The sequence below is a fragment of the Carica papaya genome, chromosome 2 (assembly GCF_054855325.1).
Source record: "Carica papaya isolate Zhongbai chromosome 2, ASM5485532v1, whole genome shotgun sequence".
In the NCBI taxonomy this organism is placed as follows: domain Eukaryota; kingdom Viridiplantae; phylum Streptophyta; class Magnoliopsida; order Brassicales; family Caricaceae; genus Carica; species Carica papaya.
The window spans coordinates 6,320,203-6,339,736 of record NC_142310.1 but is presented as its reverse complement, the minus strand read 5'-3'; the positions used below and the strand labels follow the sequence as shown (position 1 = coordinate 6,339,736).

The 19,534-nt window shown below is 32.0% G+C and overlaps 3 protein-coding genes and 1 long non-coding RNA gene across 4 annotated transcripts; 1 reads left to right on the top strand and 3 right to left on the bottom strand.

Annotated features, from left to right (window-relative positions):
- Positions 1-3,738: 3,738 nt before the first annotated feature.
- LOC148268702 (uncharacterized) lies at positions 3,739-8,646 on the top strand. The gene is made up of 2 exons (XR_015816886.1): positions 3,739-5,141; positions 8,442-8,646. It is a non-coding gene; the product is annotated as an uncharacterized LOC148268702 (long non-coding RNA).
- Positions 5,957-8,434, bottom strand: EXO70H2 (exocyst subunit exo70 family protein H2). Its single transcript, XM_088212299.1, has 2 exons — positions 6,150-8,434; positions 5,957-6,022 (listed from the first exon to the last, which is right to left on the bottom strand). The coding sequence occupies exons 1-2, from the start codon at positions 8,058-8,060 to the stop codon at positions 5,957-5,959; spliced, it is 1,977 nt and encodes a 658-aa protein (XP_088068425.1). The 5' UTR covers positions 8,061-8,434.
- Positions 8,647-11,636: 2,990 nt separating the features above from the next.
- Positions 11,637-13,071, bottom strand: LOC110824116 (large ribosomal subunit protein uL29). Its single transcript, XM_022054656.2, has 4 exons — positions 12,932-13,071; positions 12,667-12,802; positions 12,405-12,561; positions 11,637-11,837 (listed from the first exon to the last, which is right to left on the bottom strand). Exons 1-4 carry the CDS (start codon positions 12,933-12,935, stop codon positions 11,763-11,765), a joined length of 372 nt encoding a protein of 123 aa, XP_021910348.1. The 5' UTR covers positions 12,936-13,071; the 3' UTR covers positions 11,637-11,762.
- Positions 13,072-16,758: 3,687 nt separating this feature from the next.
- Positions 16,759-18,297, bottom strand: LOC110824124 (large ribosomal subunit protein uL29-like). Its single transcript, XM_022054672.2, has 4 exons — positions 18,159-18,297; positions 17,897-18,032; positions 17,638-17,794; positions 16,759-16,988 (listed from the first exon to the last, which is right to left on the bottom strand). Exons 1-4 carry the CDS (start codon positions 18,160-18,162, stop codon positions 16,914-16,916), a joined length of 372 nt encoding a protein of 123 aa, XP_021910364.1. The 5' UTR covers positions 18,163-18,297; the 3' UTR covers positions 16,759-16,913.
- Positions 18,298-19,534: the final 1,237 nt, after the last annotated feature.

The window sequence follows — 19,534 nt, the reverse complement described above, 5'->3', positions numbered from 1 at the left end:
ATAATAATTTTAAATTTGTTGAATAAAGTAGTATAAGTTAATGTACTCATAAACTAGTGAATTTTACATTCCCAACAAATTTCAAATTGAAGATAAATAATATCTTAAAAATTTTATAGAATAAGAAATTAAGTATTTAAACAATATTTTTACACTACCATCATAAATACATAAAGATAATTTAAATTCATTACATCCCAATACAAAATGTGGAAACAGATAGACACATAAATCTCGATAAATTTAAGTTGATGCTCTAATTCTCATAACACTATTGCATAACAATAATATTATTATTTTCGTAAATATATAATTTAAATGGATAACAAAAGAATTTTAATCTCGGTCTTAAGATTTGAAATACCCCTTACCGTACTCAAAATAAAAAATACTTAAAAACTCTATATGAGATGTTGTTCTCAAGAATATCAAGTACTAATTACCCATTGACTTCTTTTATTCTTCCTGAAAGGTTTCTTTGCATCTTTTATTAATTAACACACACACATATATATATGGATGTATTTGTTGAGAATAGATATTAAATTGGCATACACAAAAATATCAGGTTCTATTAATGAAAAAAGGGTATGAATTATGTATTATATCGTATTAGCTATAGCTACAATGATCAACATGTTCAAGTAAAATTTTTAAGAAATATTCGAAAAAGCAATTAAAAAGAATAACATTAATCGGTTTCTTAATATATATATATATATAGAGAGAGAGAGAGAGAGTGTGTGTGTGTGTGTGTGTGTGTGATTCATATGTATGTAAATTACTATATTAATCAATATGTACTCTACATTGTATTAGAACTTATTTGAGGTCGGAGACTAAAAGCTGAGCAAATATCCTTTATGTCTCTTTCCATAGACACATACAAATATTAATGAGAGACAAGAAATTCTAACCTTCTTCATACAACTCAGCATGTATATAATAAATTCTTAATAGTTTCATAAAAAAAATAAATAGATAAATAAATTAATTCTTAATTCCTTTGTAAATATATATATATATAAATAAACTCTTAATAATAATGAAAATTAATCTTCATCATAATCATATGAATTCTAACTCTAGACTTTTGGTGCGGTTAATCTCCTGCATATATCCTTATTTGGAGGTATACTGTGATTAGTATATGCAAATTATCTAATTTAATGAATTTATAAATTTAGATTAAAAAAAATTATAATTAATTAATGAAAATTTTAAATTGATAAAAGTAACTTTGAACTTATTATCAATAAACATTAATTAATACGTCATGTGTAAATTCACCATAAAGAAAGTGGATTAAACAAAAACACATTACGTACTTAAGCTGAAATTATGAACATTAATTACAATCGTTCAAGCATTGGGTTGAGACATGGTAGTTACCAGTTGAACATCGCACTAACCACCATCTAATTTATATTAAAACTAATTAATAGAAATAAGACGACCGTCAAAATTCAGAGATTATAGTAAATTACTCGATAATTTAATTAAAATAAACTGAGTGTTAGTCTAATACAACACTTGAATTCTGAATCTTAAGTAAAAGAAAATGAACAACTATCACAGTCTAAAAACTTTTTAAGTGCTAATATATGTGTGTGTGTGTGTGTGCATATACATATATATATATATATATATATATATAGAAGTTGAAAATCCACAAAAATGTATACTAGGTTTATCTTAATATTCTGTTCTATATCTTTTTATAAAAATTTAAAATATGGAACTCTTAGAAGTATGTGACTCTATATTATTCTATAATTATTTATTTATACATTAACAATAGAATCAAACATGATTATACCAAAATGAGAATAAAAGGGTTACACTATTTCATAATATATATATATATATATATTTTTTGGGTCAATACATTGGAGATGGTGTTGGTGATCATCATTTATCACCATCATCTTCCCATAGATCTTAATTAATTTACATCATTTCATTGCATTCAACTTTTGAACCCCATTCAATTTATGAGCTTGTCCTTTTGGTTTCTGCTTGCACATGGCTGTTCTGGTCTTTCAGCATCCGCTACATACACATACATATATATATGCACGCACATGATGGGTTTTATTCTTAATTCTTCAGTTTCTGTCATTGACAGTGGTAAATTGATGGGAGGTTGAATTTGCTGTTTGCTAGAAGTGAATATGTGTGGTTTAGATCAGTGAGGTTGATGGTTTGATTCCCAGTTTTTTGTTTTTTGGTTATGTGATTTTTTCTTGTTACTTTTGATCAGAATTTCAGGAATTGATCAAGTAATATAATATATATACATATACAAATAGATACGCTAAAACTTAAAAGATCAAAATTATTAGTAAGTACTATATTTATAATATATGGTCGTAATTTTTTTTAAATAAAAAACAGATACAGTCATTATTTAGATGATATGCATATATATATATATATATCAATAATAATAAATATATATAAATAATTTTTAAATAGATATAAGTTATGATTTTTTTTATTGTATAATAAAATTATTTATTTTTGATTAAATGATTGGAGAGAAGTAATAAAATATCTGTATGTTGTTTCGGTAGATATGGGCGCTTACACGATTAATAAATTGAAAGATGGAAGAGGAAGTTGATAAGTACAAGTGAGAAGTGAATAGCATGCTTTTGTAACATGCATATCTTATCTTCAAATTAAAGCAAAATATGGGACCATTACTGACCATTGTTTTTCTTTGGCTATACATATATATATATATATATACGTATGTATGTATGTGTGTGTGTGTGTGTGTGTATATATATATATATATATGGGGACTAGTAGGTGAGTTTTTCAATAAATTGCCAAAATTATTGTTTATACGTGCCACCTTCACTCTCAAGATTGAATTATTGACAGCATGGGAATCTCTTGAATTCTATTCATGGGGAAAGACACGAAATAATATGTTGTAACTAATTATAATAAATTATTTTTTGTTTATTTTCATTAAAAAAATTTATATGTTCGAGTCCATTTATGTATTTTGTGAGTCTTTAATATAAAATGTGATTTGTCTTGTACATATATGTGTGTGTGTGTGTGTGTATATATATATATATCTCACTTAATTGATAATATATATGAATTTTTACTCAAAAAATTATATATGTATTGAACAGTCATCTAATATTTTAGTTGATGCCTATTCCTTTCATGACTCACTTATTAATTAACTAGATTTTTATCTAACATGTATGAATTTTGAAATCGATTTCTGAGTTCTTTTTTCTTAAGAATTTTGAAATTAATAATTTTAATTGTATTAAAATATTAATAAATTAAATTATTAATTTTATTAAATAAAATATTATAAATTACTCACAATCAGTTAATACATTAAATCATGCACAACTCATAATCAACTAATGTAATCAAAAACTTTACAGATAACATTATTATTCATAATCATAAAACTCTCAACAAATTATCTCTACTTGATTTACATTCAACACGTGAATGTCAACTAAGATAATTGAAATAACTTTAATTGATTAAAAATACTATAAATATGAACTTGATAAATTAAAAATCAATTCGAAAGGAAATTAATAAATCGTCATAAAGATTTACTTTGATAAACTGAATCAATTTTCATTTAATAAGAAGGTTGAAAAAACCTAATTAGTTGAAAATTAAAACTTCATAATTTTATTATTTTCAAACTTTATTCTTTATATGAATATGTGTATATATGTTAAAAAAAATATAAATAAAAACTAAGAGAATTAGTTAAGTAGATAAATAGATTGACTTTCTATTTTAATTATCTAAGGTCATTTTCTAGATAATATTTATAAAAAAAAAGAGGGATTCTAAAAATAAATGCCCTCAAATTTAGTTTGAAAAAGTTTAATTTCAAATAAATTGTTATTACCCCTTGTAATTTTACTTCTACCATTTGTTCTTCCGTTCTTCCTTCTCAAGTCAGCAAAGGAGAATTAACTGAGGTAGCTCCAGAAAACGACACCGCATCAGAAAGTTGACTTCACTGCCCACGCTAGTTGACGGCAGTCTCTGAGTACCAAGGGTTTAGACCCGGCTCTCCGCCGGCAGCCTCGACGGCCCTCTCTATTTTCTGGCCTCCCGTTTCTCTCTCTCGACATAAATGTATATAAATGAACACCGATTGTATACTATGTATGATTTTGCTAGTGCGTAAGATTTGGGGAATGGATTATATGGTTGTTGTTGAATGGATTTTGGATTGTTATCATGGAGGAATTAATCGTGATTCATATGTGCTCTTTTTGGGACTTTGAAAAAAAAAAAAAACCAAAGTGGGTGGCTCTCGTGTTCAATTGCGTAGCCATTGATTGATTAATTCATTTTTCAATTCTTTTTCTTTTTTTTTTTTTTTTTTGTTTAATGGAGTATTTTTAGTAGTCTTTCACTTTGCGGGTCCTGAGAAGTTGATAATTCATAAGATAATCTCTCTTGACAAGTACACATAAGAATACATAGTTTGGTTCGAAACCATGACATGGTTAAGACCCAACGATTCAGTTAAATACTGTACTATATTTAGTATGTTGAATTTCCTGGACATTGTTTGATTAATTCATTTTTATCTGTTTTTGACCTTCTCTGGACACTGGGTACTTCATGATTCCTCAATGTAAATAATGAATCAGTTCTTTTCCATTAGTTTAGTCTTTTAGAAATTTGATCACTCATTTCATATTATATATGTCTGTATATCTACCTATATATATATATATTATTTCAAGTGGTATAAGAGAATTGAAAGATCGAATTTTGCTTAAGCCCTTCTTTCAATAGGATGAGATTGGTACTTGGGACTTATAGACGTTTTAGACAAAGCATAAATATTACTGTTTCTAGGTGGGCTAGTTTTGGACATAACAGGATGAGCCTGAATATGGGAAGTGACTTCTTGGTTTTGATTATTTCCTTTCTTGGGCTCTACATGTTATTTTGCGCTGCATGCCAAGACAAAAGCATATACATTACAAGTTGTATCTCATCTGAAGAGTATAGGCTAATTTTTTTACTACATTTGATAATTATTTCTCTAATAACATTCTCTCAATGCAACATATGAAGCAGGGAAGAAGCAGAAACAATTGGAATATTATACAGAAAAGGTAAACTATCTTCTATCCTTACATTTGAATATGAACTTTCAAGATGAAGTTTTGCTCGATGCTAAACTTCTCTTTTTTGTGGAAACTGAGCCCACTAGATGCTTAAAATGGGATTTCTATAGCTTTTTGGAATATGTATTGCAGCTTAAATAGAACCCTGTTTCTTTTTTTAATTTACTTCTGATGCTTAATTACTTATGTCTAAAGATTTTGATGTTTAGTTATAGTCCTTAACATCATTGAAAATTTCCAGCATGCACAAGAATGAAGATGTCTAATCTTCTTTTCACTTCTGTTTGGTGCAATATCCATGGATAAATGGCTGCTGTTTATGCGTTTAAATTAGGGGATAATTGGCATCTCGAAATCTGTTTGTAATGCTTGAAAATACTTGATTTGATGCTGGACTTGATGGTAATGAAAGGTTAAAGAGGCAAGACACCGTATATTAAATGGGTGTGAACATAATGCACACAGACACCAAATCTTTGAAGAACCCAGTTTGTTGATTTTGGTATGTTAAATTATTAGTTCTTTTTATGCTCTTTCTTTTCATTGATTTTTCATTAATCCTTAGTTATGTTTTGATTTCATCTAAAGTTTAAAATTGAAATTTTTAACAAAAGTTATTAAGTCTGTCTCTGGGTAAATGTTTACACCTTCCTTTCATAATCATTTTCTTGAACCTAATTTTCTCTAAAAATTTATCAGTAATAGTTTTAGCATCCAATCTTCCTTCTACAATGATTAGTAGTGGCTCTCTCCACCCTTTGGATTTTGAAATAAATTGATTTTCATTAATTTTTTGGAGGTTGCTACAACGCTGGCATCACTTCTTTCTGCTCAACTGTTTGATCATCTATGGGAAATCTAAAAGTTGACTACAAAAAGAAGAAGAAAAAAAAGGAGAAAACTGCATCTGCTTTGGATACATTCTGTATACCAAACACTTCAATTATCACGATTTGCTGTGAACATGAGCTGCATCATTTATGGAGGTATGCATACCCGAGAATGACATGATGAAGAAGTTGAAGAAAAACCATCTAAGATATGAGTACCGTGGAACAGGTCTGACAAGTAATTTTCAAGATCATCAGGTCCAAACCTCACCAACATCGCCAGATTTTTCTCACCATTCAACACCCCCAAGTACTTACCATAGAATTCTCTGTACGCTGGTACAAGTTTCTTTTCTATTGACAGCTTAAGTTCATCCCTTAATTTTCTATCTGGTACAATCCATGAGATCTGTTTCATATATGCTGCTTCAAATGCCGCATTAAACTGTCTAAAGTGCTCCTTTGCCACTTCAGGCGATACCATTGTGGAACCTTTCTCTGGCAAGGATGAGAGGACTTTAGTCCATGCTGTTGCTTCGTAGCTTGATGCATATAGTTTAACTTTCTTTATATGCCTTGCTACCCATTCATCTCCAAGGACGTTGTGTAAATGAGTTGTCTGAACTTCATTGACTATGAAGAGAAGATTGTTAGCTAGGAAAAGGTAGGACATAGATATATCATTGTATAACTCAGCTTTTCTGTCGAGCTTGCATAAAAGAGCTAGTATGAGCCAAGCAAGGTGAGTCGATGCTGCTGGAGTTAAACCGTCTTCAGATGCTGGATTCTCAAAACAAGATTCTGGGACTGGTGAATTTCTTGGAAGTGGATGATCAGCTAGAATATCAGATAGAATTCCACTGTGTTCTGCGAGAGAACATATGTAACTCATTGCTGATCGGGCCAGTAGGTGAATTCCACCACCAGGAGGTATGGTTTTTGATGAATCCCTCTGGATTGTTGATTCGAAATTCAATAAAAGGCTGCAGACAGTGTCAGCAAGTTTATGTAGTGATGAAAGGGCCTGCAACTTAATAACTGAGGTCAATTCAGAGTTGAATATTAACTCTATATCCTGCCAGAGCTCAGAGATTGCTTGATGGAGTTCCATTAGCCGGAAAATTCGTCCTGGCAATTTCTTCTTCTTCGAAATAATTTCTGGAAACCTGAATAGTGTAATTGTTTTTTCTTTGCTGATCTCGTAAAAGCAAGACTCTCTAATTGTTTTAGAAGCTGAAAACACATAATCACAGAGCATTTTTTCTCCATTGAGGAGTGTTTTCACTGCAATCTTTATTGCATTCAGCCACTTCTTGGTTACATGCTCCAGTGCTTCCCCATCCATTTTCTGAATATGGGAATTCTTAATTCTCTCCATTCCAAGCAGGTACAGTCCTTCATCTATGATTGACTTTCTGATTAACTTGTAAATCCTTATACACTCTTTCCCGTAACCACAACTGATCATACACTCAGCTACTGCCTTCAGGTCTGACATCACGAGAATTGAGTCCTTTTCTACCTCAGTTATTGACTCACCAGCTTTTTTCATGTCAGCCTCATCTTCAGATACCATCTCGTGTTCATCATCAGAATTGCTCGACCCATCTGATGATCGGCTTGACACTGATTCTGGATCAAGCTTATCACGGTTTGAAGATAATATGAGGTAAAACTCATTTTCAAGCCTTTTCATGGCCGTTTGCATGAGGTTCTGAGCAAGTACAAGTTTGTCAGAAGTTGAATCTTCTGAGACGAAAAAATGCATAGCTCTTCTCAAATCTTTGACACTTTTTAGAAACTGCTTTGCTTCTTTTCTGTTATGCTGAAAGATAGAGGTGACTTTGGTGTATGTTGAAGAATTAGTGTCCCATTTGGTGATGATTGATTCTGCAGTTTCAATGGTTTCTTCCATCATTGAATGGGAGAATGCATGATGGACCGGGGTGGGAGGAGCAGAACCACTAGGAATCGAGGAAGAAGAAGGAAGGAGCGATTTCGAGGATGGGAAGAACAGAGTTGACAGTACTTTTCTTCCCATGACCGTGTTGGTCCTAGCAGTTCCCAACACCCCCATTAGGCTTTAAAGACTGAACCGAAAAAAGAAAGAACTTTACGATGTAAAAGATGAAGCTCCAATTTTTGAGAGCTCGTTGTGATTTGCTTGGTTTGTGATTTATGCTTTGTGGTTCTGCTCTTGAAGGAGTTTTATAATGGAAACAGCCGCAAGTTTCCAGTTGAGGAAGGTGTATTTTTAGACCAAGAAACCATTGACTGACTCAAGTTGATGTATGCTTGTCCCCCATAATAGGAGTTTCTTGAGTGGACTTATGATTACATATTACATATTTTATGACAGTATGGATCATGAAAATAGTTTAAAAATCCTTGACAATCTCTCTAGATTATATCTTTACCATGTCTCCAAAGGTTTCTGACTTGCAACTTGTTTTGGCAGGATTTTGGAGAGGAGATAGTAATCTTCAAAGCCAGGTTTTAGGATGAAAGTCCAAATCAAGAAAACCCAGATAAGCAGAGAGAGAGAGAGAGAGAGAGGTTATGGTACATATTGGGTGTTCAGTGGTAGATTTTCATTGTCAAATTATTACTTTAACCTTCACCAGTGATTTTACTGTCCAGCAAATGACATATCCTTCTTTCTAGCTTCGTCTTATGGTTTCTTTGACTCGTTTGATTTATCCCCCCAACACCAGCAGTTACTGGCCAATGAGTAACAAAAAAGAAAAGTAAGTTGTTTTGCAAAAATAAATTCAATTAAGTTGATAAATCACTTGGGTGATTACTCAAATTGGTTTATAAGCTAAAAATAAAACCAAAATTCTATAAATTATTTATTTATTTATTTATTTCTTAAATAATTATAAATATAATAAAAATAATGATAAAGGAGAAAATTAAGGTGGGCCCCACTGCCACTAAGAAAATAAAATGAATTTTAAGAAGATTCCAGAATTCAAAAACCAGAAAAACAAAAAGGAAGAGTTGACGCTCTCCCTCGCGCACTTCTGCTTCTAAAGTTTGTCAAAACCGAGTGAGTTGACTCACAAGGATTATAATCTTTTGGGTTTTTCTTTAATTATTTATTTAACCCAATAAATATAATATAATATGTATACATACATATATATTATATTCAATATATGAACGTGAGTCAGTTCAAAAAATAATAAAATGAACGCATATATACTTGTTTTCATGTATTATGCGTGTGTGTGTGTGTATATATATATATATTATTCTTTTACGTAAAGAGGGAATTAAATCCTTAATCAGACCCTTCAAAGCTTACGTGTTGATTAACAATAATTTTACAAAAATAATAATTTAGTAATCATGTTCATTAGTCTCCTAATGATTTGGATTTGCTGGCGCATTTAGATGCCATTAGATGCCAAACATATTCAAAGATTAATTGGATTAATTACATCATTGGGGTTTGGGTTGACCAAATCGTTTTTGCATTAAATTTTAATTTATTAATTTGTTAATTTACTTAACTTAATAGGTGAGTTATCTATTACGTAATTGTTAATTATTATTTTTAATATTTATATAATTATGAAGAGTAAGAAAAAACAAAAACAAAATTAAAACCTAGAATATGATCGAATTAAAGGTTTGAATTGGTCTTGATAATTGCACAAAGATAAGTTGTGATCACCAAATTAAAAATACTACACATATATATATATATATATATATATACACACACACACACTCGTTGCTTTCAACAAGTGTAGATTATGTTATCTTGTATGTTATTTATATAAATTGATATGGATGGTAATTAGTTTAATTCATTTATGACTTTAATAAACAAGATAGTTGACCAAGCGAGCAAGGTCTATAGTATTAATTTTTAACCTATAAATTCTTTGTTTTTTTAAAAAAAAAACAAATTAAGTAAACCTAAACTAATGCTTTAGATGAAGTCATTTTCAGGTGAGGGAAAATGCTGATCACAAAAATTTCCTTCATGGGTGAAATGCTATACATACATACATACATATATATATATATATATGCAGAGGAGAGAAAACTGAATCACAATATTATCTTGAACCAAACTTCGAAGATTTTGGATATGATAAGCGAGAGAAGATTAGTAATTTAAGCTTTGACTTTGACTTTAGGTGTGGATTAAGAATCTTTGAAGAAGGAAAAGAAAAAGATGTTTGGCAAATCAAGAATTGTGAGATACCCACAAGCCACAATCATAGACCAACTTAATCATTTAAAAAGAAATTTCAAATGAAATTGTTTTAGTGGGATATGTATATGTATGTGTATGTGTATGTGTATGTGTAATTCACTAAATAGTTTTATTTAATACTCATCATATAACAGGGGGAAAAAATATATATATATGTTTAGAAACATTGATATTTTGAGGTTTTCTAATACCTAATTTCTTATTATTTTAGGGAACATATCATGCAATTACCAGATGATTGAATACTTGAACATGTGATTAAACAAAATCATCAGGTAAGAATTTTTGTAACATCACAGCACAATTAAGTCTATCCCATTGCATAAAAGTATTTATAGACTGATGGTTGCATAAAAGTACTCAAGTTTTTATTCAATTTCTACACGATTTTTATGTCAAGTTTTATTCATATAATTTATTATGTTTAAATTATAATTACTTTGATCTTAAATCTTAATGAATATTCCAGTACTTGATTTTTTTTTTTTTGGAGAAAATAAAATTAATCCCTTAAATTAAACAGAATAAATCATAACCCATAAAAGTAGAAATTGAAAAAAAAAAAAACAAAAAAAACAAGAGGTTGCAAAGTCATCCATCAACATGACAAAGGACTCCATCCATGAATAAGAAACTATTAACTTAATATCATCATCAATTACTACTGGCCAAATATCAGATTTTGCAGTTTTTATTTCCATTTTATCATCTTTATATATTGTGTTCACACTTCTATTTTATACAATCAAAATTTTAAAAATTAAATTCTCACCAGAAATTAAAACAAAACAAGTCTACTCAAAACTCTCAGAACATCAATGAATTTCTTCTATAAACTCTCTACTCTTTCACCAACAACAACAGATCATATCAAATCATTCCCAAGATCGAGTTAACAACAACCGCAAAATCCATCTCCCCCTATGTATGTATAGGCCAGTCAATTTCTTTTTCAACCACGTTTGCAAACTTTCTTTAGCCTTACAGGTATTACCTATGAACTACATTTCTATCCAAACTTGAATCCAACCACACAATCTAAATTCAGACTGAACCGAAACTCAAACTATCTTAATTCCAAAAGTTCAAACACTCAACATATGATATCATATATAACCTTAAAAAACCACCTGATACAAAAGAAAATTGAAAAGCCACCTGATAGACACCATAAATCAAACGAAACTATAACCTTAAAACCTCTCCTCTTGAAATGCATTCAAGCCTAAACCTTCTATCGAGCTCAGACCCAAACAAAAACTCTCCTCAACTTGACTACATTGGAAAAATTCGAAACATGGAAAATATTAAAAGAAAATATACAAAGGAAAACCAGTAAAAGCCGAAAAATATCCAATAAAAGCCAGAAAGGAATTCATTATAATGGAATAGAAATTCTCCTCTTAACTACCACACACATCAAAAAGGTAGACGCTTTCATTTAATATGAGAAAACAATTTAACACTAAGTCAAACTCCACATTCAGGAAGACAAACATAAAAAAATTTGCGAGATTCTAAAATATCATATCTGACCTATCTACCCTAAACCTTAATGGCATACTTCCTCATGGGAAAATACATTTCCTTCTTCTTCTCACGTTCCGTCTTCAGCGATGCCTGTTAAGTCAAAACATGTCATAGGCATTAGGAAAATATGAAAAAGTCAGCAAGCAAGCTCTTAAGAAAGTTCGGTTGCAAGAACAAAGAAATGCATAGAAACTGTTGGAAACCTCCTCTGCATTGAGGTTCCAATACAATCGGCACAACTTCAAATCTCTTCGAATTAGTAAAAGAAGACAAAATAACCATATTCAGCACAGTGAAATTTAGATATGAGAGCAGCCAATTGTACCACGCTAACATAACTGAATATCTATAGGTCAATACAGAAAAGTCTAAATCGAATAATCAACTATGCTCGTGATAAAAGGACAATCAAATAGTCACAAAATCTAGTTATCTAAGACAACAGCCTAGCCTCCAAAAAGTAATGGCAAAACAATATTCATAACAAGAAATCAAGAGTCGAACTTTATGGTAAAGCATTATCTATATCACAATATGGAAGAGCAAAACTCCTAAATTATTCAATTAAAACTTTGAAGAACAAAATTCGAATGCAGAGTCTTCATCATCAAATGAAAGCAAAAATGGAAAGACCAAAGAATCAAAGCAGCATGGTACCTGGTGCTTGGTTAGCCTTCTCCTGATGGCTCTTGTCTTCTTGGGGCGCAGATCAAGTGGCAAGTACTTCTTCTTCTTGTATGCCTCCCTCAGTGCAGCCTTCTGCTTTTGAGAAATAACAGTCAACACCTGGGCAATCGACAACCTCACCACCTTGCTGCACTCCATTTAAATTGAGAAAGTAAAGGTACGAACATCGTAGGAATAACACGACTATACAATCTACGCAACAACACAAAGAGATAGGGAGAGATGAACATACATCTTGGATAGCTTATTAGGAGCACCGCCTGTGACTTTAGCGACGCGCAGGAGTGCGAGCTCGGCCTTCAGATCCTTCAGCTGGTTCAACAGATCAGCCTTCGACTTCTGCCTAAGCTCGTGAACCTTGATCCTCGCTGCTCATATCATATTACCTCCATGTTTTAGTAAAATGAAACAGAAAATAAAGAAGAACACGCAGAAGGAACATGATTATCTGAAGACGCAGTAAAGAAAGGAGACGGTGAGAATGAAAATCACATTACCCATTGTCGTCGGCCGGTTCCTGTCTCTGTTTCGCAAAACCCTAAAAAATGAGGAAAGACTTAGGGTTCCGTTTACCGTAACTTTATTTATATATGTAGCTGCGGTAAGGCAAAAGGGAAAAACAACATTTTATATGTAGCTTTATCCCTGTAAATAAAAAATAGAGTGTTGCTGGGCTGGGCTTGAATTTTTTAAAGAGTTTGATAAAAAAAAAAAAAAGAGGTGAATTTTTCTTTTTCTTTTTTTTAAATATTATTATATGTTCTTAAATTAAATTTGAATTTAGAATCAATTTTCTTATTTTTTTTTATTTATTTTAAACATAATCTTGGAGCCGTACTAAAAATATTCTAATTTCACTTCAAAATGGGGATAAAAAAGTTTACTAGAATGTAAAATTAAAGAATATGTATCAGTATAAATATTTCTCGAGATAGAATTTATAATCTTTTAAAAGAAAATATTATATAGTTTATACTCCTATGTGTAAAGTTCTATTTGTGCATGTATTTTTTTTATTTATTGATTCATATTCAAAAGAAATTAACATTTGAATCTACAAAGTTTTTAAGATTCATCAAATCTATTAAGCTATTTTTGGGTTTTAATATCATAAAAATATTTTAAGAGTAGACTGAATTCATGACTAACAAGTTTCTGCAATGGGGCACTCTGGAATATCATTAGTTCTGTAATGATGATGCATCTGATAAACTTTGCAACATACAACAAATGATTAAGCAAGAAGACATCCATTAATCTTAACTTAAACACAAAATTTGCACAAGAGACATACTCTTATTAAAAGATTCTAGAAAATTGAGTAAACAAAATGAGTTTCAGTATCTACTTTTACATGTCCAGAAAACAGGTATTTTTACTAATTCTGCTACTTAACAAAAAGGTCATCATTTTCTATCTAATTACAATTTTGTCATTCTATTTACAAATCGACCTCGTATCATATTCTTTCACCCCCTCCATAGGCTGGAGTATACATATTGTCAATACCCAGCTTGAGTATAGCATTTTTAAATAAAAGAGGAGGCAAGAGGTTTGGTAAAGCAATCTGCAACTTGATGAGAAGAAGAAATGGGCAGCAGCCGAAGGACCCCATCTCAAATTTTCTGGCGAACCACGTGGCAATCGATCTCAATGTGTATAGTAAAACAGAGATTTCAGCTATTTTGATAGCAGAAGAATTATCACAGTAGACCAAATTTGTACCTACAGATTCAACCTGCAAATCATGAAATAAATAAAGCAGTCATTGTATCTCACAATGACTGACCCAAGAAAACACAATAACCAGTTATGGATTTACGAGAATCTGCACATGTCCCCCAATATGAATCACTAAAGCCTTTGAGTTGCAAAGAATTTTGTCCAGGATAAAACAACCCCTGACCTGGAGCATTCTTCAAATACTGTAGCACCCGGTGTGCAGCTTGCATATGACACCCTGTCAGTGCTTCTAGGAACTGCAAAAGTTGTTGCACAGCGAAGGTAATATCCAGCCGAGTGTGGGTGAGATACAAGAGTTTTACAAGTAGTTGCCTGTAAGTGGTGTTGTCAACGGCTGGAGAACCATCACTCTTGCTCAATTTAACGGAAGAAACCAAGGGAGTAGCTGCTGGTTTGCTTCCTAAAAACCCAATTTCAGATAGAAGGTCCAACATATACTTTCTTTGACATATGTTGATACCTTTATCTGAACGTGCCACTTTAAATCCAAGAAAAAACTTCAACTCTCCAAGTTCCTTGATGCCAAAAGTTTTATGGAGGAAAGTCTTTATATCTTGAACCTGAAATAGACAGTTGCTGGCAACAATTACATCATCAACATATATCACTAAGGCAATAAAGGTGGAACCAGAATGTTTAATGAACAAGGATGAGTCGGCATGAGCTTGCACAAATCCCTTTCCTTTCAAGGCTTCAGTAAGCTTGAAATTCCATTGTCTACTAGCCCATTTTAAACCATAAAGACTCTTTTCTAGCTTGCAAACTTGATCTGTGGCAGCATTAAAACCTGGTGGAGGCAGCATATATACTTCTTCTTGAAGGTCTCCTTAAGGAAGGCGTTGTTAATGTCAAGCTGATGGAGAATCCATCCCTTGGCAGCAGCTACAGCAAGCAGCGTTCTAATAGTGGCAACGACTCCATCATTAAAATCTGTGTTTTTACAATATCAAATGGCTCATTTAAACCTTTGAGAAATCTTGTTACCCTATCTTCTTCTTGATACCTTTTACATTTACAGTCACCATTTTCAGTAGGTCTTAAATTCAACAACTCATCCCACAGAATTTTAGCCTTGGTAAAATACTCTGTTACCGAGCTCACTCCTTTCAGCATAAAAATCTCATCCTGGAGGTCCGAAATTATTACTAAATCTCCTTGGCCAAATCTATCATGTAAGTCCTTCCATAAATCTTTTGCATAATCAAAAGACACTGAACTTTGTGCTATGACAAGGGATAAGGATCTCATGATCCATGACAACACCATAAGTATTACACCTTTCCCATGCCTCATATATCGAATCCTCTTTACTAGGAATAGGAATCGTTCCATCAACAAATTTCATTTTATTCTTGGTAATCAACGACATCCTAGCAAATCTTGACCAATTGTAAAAATTGTTACCTGCAAGAAGCGCGGATGTCAACTGCAGTGAGGGACTTTCGTTCGGGTGCAGGTAGAACGGATTCGAAATACTTCCTTCAAAACTTTGATGAGTCTGTGCTGGCTGAAGTTTCCATGTGTACTTGTTAGGCAGCAAACATCAATCCTCAAGATATCAAGTTCCGTCTTCAAGAACTTAGGGTTTTCGACTTTACAAAATCAAAATCGAAGGAGAAACTCAATTGCTCTGATACCATGTTAAACTTTGCAACATACAACAATGATTAAACGAGACGACATCCATTAATCTGAACTAAAACACAAAATTTGCAGAAGAGACATATTCTTGATTGAAGATTCTAGAAAACTGAGTAAACAAAATGAGTTTCAGTATCTACTTTTACATATCTAGAAAACAGGTATTTATACTAATTCTGCTACTTACAAAAAGGACATCATTTTCTATCTAATTACAATTTTGCCATTCTATTTATAAAACAACCTCATATCATTTTCTTTCAGTGGAAAATATAATAATTGTACATGGCTATCTTTTCCTCTTTCGACCAAAAAATGGAATCTTGTCATTCCCAAGATCAAGTTCACAGCAACCTTAAAATCCATCGCCTATATTCATTTTTCAATGGCGTTTATTGGCTTTCTTTCTACTCACTCAGTCATACATACAAAAGATGCCACATTGTATATTCATAAACTTATAGGTATACTTAAGAACTAGGTTACCACATATCTATGAACTCAGAAATACAAGCAAATCACCCAACTTCAATCTAACTTCAAACTAAGTTCAAACTCAAATTATCTTAACAATTCCAATAACATCAAAATTTTAATATCGTATTATATATTACTAAATAATATTAGTATGGAAAACTGATGAACACCAGTGGTCTAGTTGTTGAATATTGATATGGAAAACTGAACAAGATTAGTCAGAAAATATGAATACCCTATTTATCAACACAACCATAAGTCAAACAGAACTACAACCTCAAAACCTCTACCATTAAAAAGAATTCAAGCTTAAACCTTCAATCAAACTCAAAGCCAAACAAAAACTCTTCTCAACTTGATAACATTGGAAAAGAGACAATCAGAGAAACTGCTAAAAGAAAACATAGGAAGAAAATACACTAATCTGGCAAAAAAATAAGATTCCAATAAAAAAACAGAGAAATTCATCAAAAAACTAAGCACCTTCAATTAATATGGGAAAACCATTACAAACTAGCTCAAACTCAACATTCAGAAAGACAAATACTCAAAATTTGCGGATCAAATAGGTTTATAATTTGCGAGGTCCTACAAAACATCATATCCGACAGATCTACCCTACACCTTAATGGCATACTTCCTCATGGGAAAATATATTTCCTTCTTCGTCTCACGTACTGTCTTCAATGATGCCTGTGAAGTCAAAACATGTCACAGGCATTAGGAAAACATGAATAATTTAGCAAGCATGTACTTACAACAGTTCAGTTGCAAGAACTAAGAACTGGTGGAAACCAAAAGAATTCAATAAGTGTAGCCATTCTTCCTTTTCACAAAACAATCGATAGAGACTTTAGGGATTCTCTGCTTCATTGAGGCTCTCTAATATTATCAGCACAATTAAAAGTTCTTTATATTTGTAAAAGCATACAAAACAACAAGATTCATCAAAGTGAAAATTTAGATATTGGAGCAGCCAATTGCACTACACTAACATAACTGGAACGATTGTTGGTCACTACAGAAATTGGAAATTGGATAATCAAACACGGACGTGGTTAAAAAAGAATCAAATAATAACCGAAACTAGTTATGTTAAATAACAGCTTAGGACCCAAAATGCAAGGGGAAAAGACAGTATTCATAAAAATGTTTTTTTGTTCTTTTGATCTCCCTCGAAAAGAAATCAATAGCTGCATGTACGGTAAAAAATTATCAAAAACACAACATAAAGCAACGTAACCCTGTAAATTATTCGATTAAAACTTTTAATTCTAATACAAAAACTTCTAACGAGTGCAAGCAAAAACGGAAAGAGCAGAGGATCGAAGGAGCATGGTACCTGGTGCTTGGTTAGCCTTCTCCTAATGGCTCTTGTCTTCTTGGGGCGCAGATCAAGTGGCAAGTACTTCTTCTTCTTGTATGCCTCCCTCAGTGCAGCCTTCTGCTTCTGAGAAATCACAGTCAACACCTGGGCAATCGACAGCCTCACTACCTTGCTGCACTAAACCAAAATTGAAAAAGTCAAGGCATGAACGCTCATAGCAATAGCACGACCAACCTAAGCAACATCACACGCAGATGGAGAGAGATTAACATACATCTTGGATAGCTTATTAGGAGCGCCCCCTGTGACCTTCGCGACGCGCAGGAGCGCGAGCTCGGCCTTCAGATCCTTCAGCTGGTTCAACAGATCGGCTTTCGACTTCTGCCTAAGCTCGTGAACCTTGATCCTCGCTGTTCATATCATATTACCTCCATGTGTTAGAAAATGAAACAGAAAATAACAAAGAATACACCGGGGGAACATGATTATTTGAAGATTAGAAATAAAGGAGACGGTGAGATTCAAATGCACATTACCCATTGTCGACTGCCGGTTCCGATATCTGCTTCACAAACCCTTAAAAATGAGGAAAGAATTAGGGTTTCACTTTGTCTAACTTAATATACGTATTATCCCTGTAAATTAAAAAAAAAAAAAAAGGAAAATAGATGGTGGGCTGAGCTTTAGTTTTTAAAAGAGTTGGAAAATAAGCCCAAAAAATGTTTTATAAAATATGAGGTGAATTTTTCTTTTTTCTTTTTTTTTAATGATATTAGAATTTATATTATGTGTTATTAAATTAAATTTAAATTTAGAATGAATTTTTTTTATTTTTACTTATTTATTTTAAATATAATCTTAAAGTCTTACTAAAAATATTCTAATTTCATTGTGAAATGAGGATGAAATTCTATAAAAGAGTAATTATTGAGATGTAAAATTAAAAATATGTTTCAAAGATATACAACTTATAATTTTTTGGGAAAAAAAAAACATTATATAGATTGTAGCCCATGCCTCCATCTGCCTTAGTGAGACAAATCTTTGACCATGTGAATCTTCTTTACCCCTCCTTACACAACATACCAAAACTGTATAATTAATCCCTTCAAATTGCAAATAAACATTTTTGTGAAGCAATAAGATATTCATACTGTAACGGCTCCAGAAATTTAAAAGGAAATACATATAATAATCTGAATACGGAAGCGAACTAAAATACTAAGGTTAATATCCCTTATACAATAACTTAAAAGTACTAAATAATATCATAAAATAAGTTCTCTCAAATAAATAGGAAAAATAGGAAAAAATAAAGGAAACTATAAGATATCTAGCATCTACTCGCCGTCTTCTTGTGGATCGGGTTCGGGAATCAGGTCCTCCTGATCTGAAATGGTTAAGTAAGGAATAAGTTACACTAACCCAATGAGGACATCACACTATTACCGTCACAGAAGTAAAGGCCGGTAAAAAACTAAAAACAACAAATAGAGCACATATTTTAAACAAATTTATTTATCAATAATTAAACCATTTACCGTCCACTTACCGCAATGAGATTTATAAAAATAACCTATAGAAACAATAACATTATAAATATCATGAATTCATATATAATCTGTAACATAGCACATATCATACTTTTATATTCAAATCATCAAACAACAATTGCTCCTTTTTATCAGCCTACTAGTATCCATGGGGACCCATAGGGGTCCCCGCTACACGTGAACCATTCCCCTTAACAAACTTAATTCTACGGCCGTCCCTACACCCCGTCCGATATGAGCACCAAAATAATAAACCTCAATACCTCGTCTAGTATGAGGGTGAAGTGGGTCGTCCCCAAACTCCGTCCGGTATGAGGGTGAAGCAGGCCGCCCCATACCCCGTCCAGTATGGGCGTCAA

Excerpts from the sequence above, each read along its gene's own strand:
- EXO70H2 (XM_088212299.1), bottom strand. The coding sequence starts at position 8,060 with ATGGGGGTGTTGGGAACTGCTAGGACCAACACGGTCATGGGAAGAAAA. Across the intron at positions 6,023-6,149 it reads CTTCATCATGTCATTCTCGG|TCAACTTTTAGATTTCCCAT; the intron begins GTATGCATACCT and ends TTCTTTTTGTAG.
- LOC110824124 (XM_022054672.2), bottom strand. Across the intron at positions 17,795-17,896 it reads CCTAATAAGCTATCCAAGAT|CAAGGTAGTGAGGCTGTCGA; the intron begins GTATGTTAATCT and ends GGTTTAGTGCAG. Across the intron at positions 16,989-17,637 it reads GAAGGCTAACCAAGCACCAG|GCATCATTGAAGACAGTACG; the intron begins GTACCATGCTCC and ends TTGACTTCACAG.
- LOC110824116 (XM_022054656.2), bottom strand. Across the intron at positions 12,562-12,666 it reads CCTAATAAGCTATCCAAGAT|CAAGGTGGTGAGGTTGTCGA; the intron begins GTATGTTCATCT and ends AATGGAGTGCAG. Across the intron at positions 11,838-12,404 it reads GAAGGCTAACCAAGCACCAG|GCATCGCTGAAGACGGAACG; the intron begins GTACCATGCTGC and ends TTGACTTAACAG.